Source organism: Calidris pugnax, unplaced genomic scaffold (genome assembly GCF_001431845.1).
Source record: "Calidris pugnax isolate Ruff unplaced genomic scaffold, ASM143184v1 scaffold347, whole genome shotgun sequence".
Taxonomy (NCBI): domain Eukaryota; kingdom Metazoa; phylum Chordata; class Aves; order Charadriiformes; family Scolopacidae; genus Calidris; species Calidris pugnax.
Window position 1 is genome coordinate 457,491 of NW_015091298.1, and position 3,279 is coordinate 460,769.

Consider the following 3,279-nt stretch of genomic DNA (forward strand, 5'->3'; position numbering starts at 1 on the left):
CGGTGTTGGGGGCGGGGGGAGGGCTCAGCGGGTGCCCCCCGGGGGCCGGGGGTTCCGTGGGCGGCGGTGGGCACGTCCCCGCTGGCCCGGGCGTCATCACGATATCCGCGGGGCCGACCTGTCGTTGGTGACGGTCCTGCGCAGGCGCACCCCGCGCCGGATGGCCACCAGCATGTCTTCGGCCGGGGGGTCCATGGAGGCTGCCGGGGGGGGCGCGGGGGTCTCCTCGCCGGGGCCCGACCCCGTGAGGGCGGTGGGGAAGGGGAACTGGCCTTCCCCTAGAGCGTGGGCGCCGGCCACCAGCTCGCCGATCTTCTCCACCAAACTGTGCCGGTTGGCGGCCAACTGTTGGTCCTCCTCTTCCTCGGCGGAGAGGTGTTGGCCGGCCCCGGGGTAGACGGAGATCTCCATGGCACCACCACCCCAGGCCGTGTTGGGAAGGCTCAGCCTCTTGGGCGAAGCTTTGGCAAAATCCAGGGGGTTGGGCGAGGCATCGTCCACGTAGAAGACGCACTCTTCGCTGCCCACCCGCGTGGGGCCAGCGTAGCCGGGGGAGTCGGGCACCGTGGGGGTCTTGACGGGGACGATGGGGGGTCGGATGGGGATGGGGCCGGCGTTGGAGAGGGTACGGCGGACCGAGGGTTTGGTGGAGGGCGTGCGGCGGATGGTGGCCACCCCCGGGGTGGTGCCGGCCGGGAGGTTGGTACCGGTGGGCAGGCCGGCGGTGGAGGCGGGACGCTTGGTCTGGATCATCCGCCGGTAGTTCTGGGCGATGTTGCTGTTGCGCGGGATGGTGGAGGACTTATCGAAGTCGCTCTGGGGGTCACACTCCACATCGCCGTTGACCGAGTAGCAGTCGTAGTCAGAGCCTGGGGAGGGGGCGGCACGGTCAGGGCGCTGAGGTGGGTGGCACAGCTGGCACCGCCAAACTCAACCACCACCTTCACAACGCAATCACAGCCGTCGCAGTGTGGCCACAACCAAACTCAATCACTACCATTGCAACACAATCACAACTGGCCCCAGCCATTGCTGGCACAACATAGTGACATCAAGCCCAACCATTAGGAAGCACCACAATCAAAACCAACCACCACCATCAGAAGGCACCACCCAGCTACTATCAGAAGGCACCACAATCAAACCCAACCATCATCATGAGAAAGCACCACAAGCAAGCCCAACCACCACCATCAGAAGGCACCACAATCAAGCCCCAACAACCATCAGATGGCACCACAATCAAGCCCAACCACCATCAGGTGGCACCACAATCAAACCCAACCACCATCAGATGGCACCACAATCAAGCCCAACCACCACCATCAGATGGCACCACAATCAAGCCCCAACCACCATCAGGTGGCACCACAATCAAACCCAACCACCATCAGATGGCACCACAATCAAACCCAACCACACCATCAGAAAGCACCACACCTCAAGCCCAACCACCACCATCAGAAGGCACCACAATGAAACTCAACCATCCCATTGAGATCACAACCAAACCCAACTGTCACCATCGCAACACCATCACAACCAGCCCCTGCCATTGCCAGCACATGATCACAACCAGACTCAGCCATGACCATTACAACTGGCCTCAATCATCACCACCACATGCTTGTAGTCAAACCCAACCATCACCATCACAACCCCCCCAACCACTGCCATCACAATGTGATCACAGCCAACCTCCACTATCACCATCACGTGCTCACAACTGGCTCAGCCAACACAACCACGGCACAACACGACTGTCCCTGCGGTCACTCAATCTCCAACCACCTCCACTGCCTTCACCGACCATCTGCCACCATCTCCACCTGTACCCAACCGCTGTGCACAACGACATCACTGCACACCAACGACACTCCAAAAAGTGCTGCCCGGCACAACTGTAGCCATCAAGACCCAACCAACACCCAACGGACCAGGAAACCTTGTAGTTACCACCTTGCTTCTGCCACACGCCAAACCTCCAACACACATCAGATCTTCACCCCACCAGCCCCTACAGGATGTGACCACAGCCTGGTGCTACCAACACCTGCTGCAGGCAGAAATGCCCCCAGGATCACCAAAGCCTCTGCTGTCCCCTTCCCCTCTCTGGGTGCCATTTTGGGTGGCCCTGGGGGAGATACCTTGGGAAGGGATGGTGTCCTCGGAGCAGGAGGGGGTGGTGGTCTGCGTGCTGTAGCCGCTGGAATACTGCAGCGAGTCCCGGCTACTCTTCTGGTGCTCCAGGCTGAGCCCCCGGGTCAACACCATGGCCAGGTCGCTGGCGGCGGGGGACACCTCCTCCCCATGCTGTGTAGGGGGCAAGGAGGACACTATCAGCACCCTGCTTCTTCTCTTGGAGCCCACCAAAAGGCCTCCCCCTCCCTCAACCCAGCACTGGGGCCGGTACCTTGGCGGCAATGGTGGCCGGTGACATCCGGGGCCGGGGGGCATCCTCACCACCGATGGCCGGGTACCCACCAGCGGGGGACCCCATCTCGGCTTCCCGCAGGTGCTCCACGCGGTCCTTGCGCCGCTGCAGGGTGGGGACCACCGGCTGGTCGTAGGGGCTGGCCTTGGACCAGTCCTGCAAGGGGCAAGAAGCCAGGGGGGGGTGACACCGGGGCCAAAAGCTGGGCAGGGTGGGAGTTGGGTGACACACACACACACACAGAGGTCAATGTCAACCTCCCCCCACACAACCCAGGATGCTCTGCCCCACGGTGGGGTGGGATGGAGTGTGTGTGGGGGGTGAACCCCATGAGGACATGAGCAGGCAGTGTGCTCTGGGATGTCATCCAGAAGGACCTGGACAGGCTGGAGAGATGGGGCCAGGTGAACCTCGTGAGGTTCAACAAGAACAAGTGCAAGGTTCTGCACCTGGGCTGGAATAATCCTCACCATCAACACAGACTGGGGGGTGAGGTGTTAGAAAGCAGCCCTGAGGAAAGGGACTTGGGGGTGCTGGTGGAGGAGAAGCTGGACATGAGCAGTCAGTGGGCACTTGCAGCCCAGAAGGCCAATCCCATCCTGGGCTGCATCCAAAGATGCGTTGCCAGCAGGTCCAGAGAGGGGATTCTTCTGCTTTACTCTGCTCTGGTGAGACCTCACCTGGAGTATTGTGTGCAGGTCTGGAGCCTTCAATATAAGAAGGACATGGACCTGATGGAGAGGGTCCAGAGGAGGGCCACGAGGATGATCAGGGGGATGGAGCACCTCTGCTACGAGGACAGGCTGAGGGAGCTGGGGTTGTTCAGCCTGGAGAAGAGGAGGCTC

The 3,279-nt window shown here is 61.5% G+C and overlaps 1 protein-coding gene across 1 annotated transcript in view; it reads right to left on the minus strand.

Moving 5' to 3' along the window:
* Window positions 1-10: 10 nt before the first annotated feature.
* MTSS1L (metastasis suppressor 1-like) overlaps window positions 11-3,279 on the minus strand; it is a 16,549-nt gene continuing 13,280 nt past the window's right edge. Inside the window, exons 8-10 of the mRNA XM_014960756.1 lie at window positions 2,414-2,590; window positions 2,148-2,313; window positions 11-869 (exon numbers count right to left, since the gene is read on the minus strand). Of these exons, the coding sequence (XP_014816242.1) occupies window positions 97-869; window positions 2,148-2,313; window positions 2,414-2,590 (1,116 nt within the window). The 3' untranslated portion in view covers window positions 11-96. The remainder of the gene's footprint in view (window positions 870-2,147; window positions 2,314-2,413; window positions 2,591-3,279) is intronic.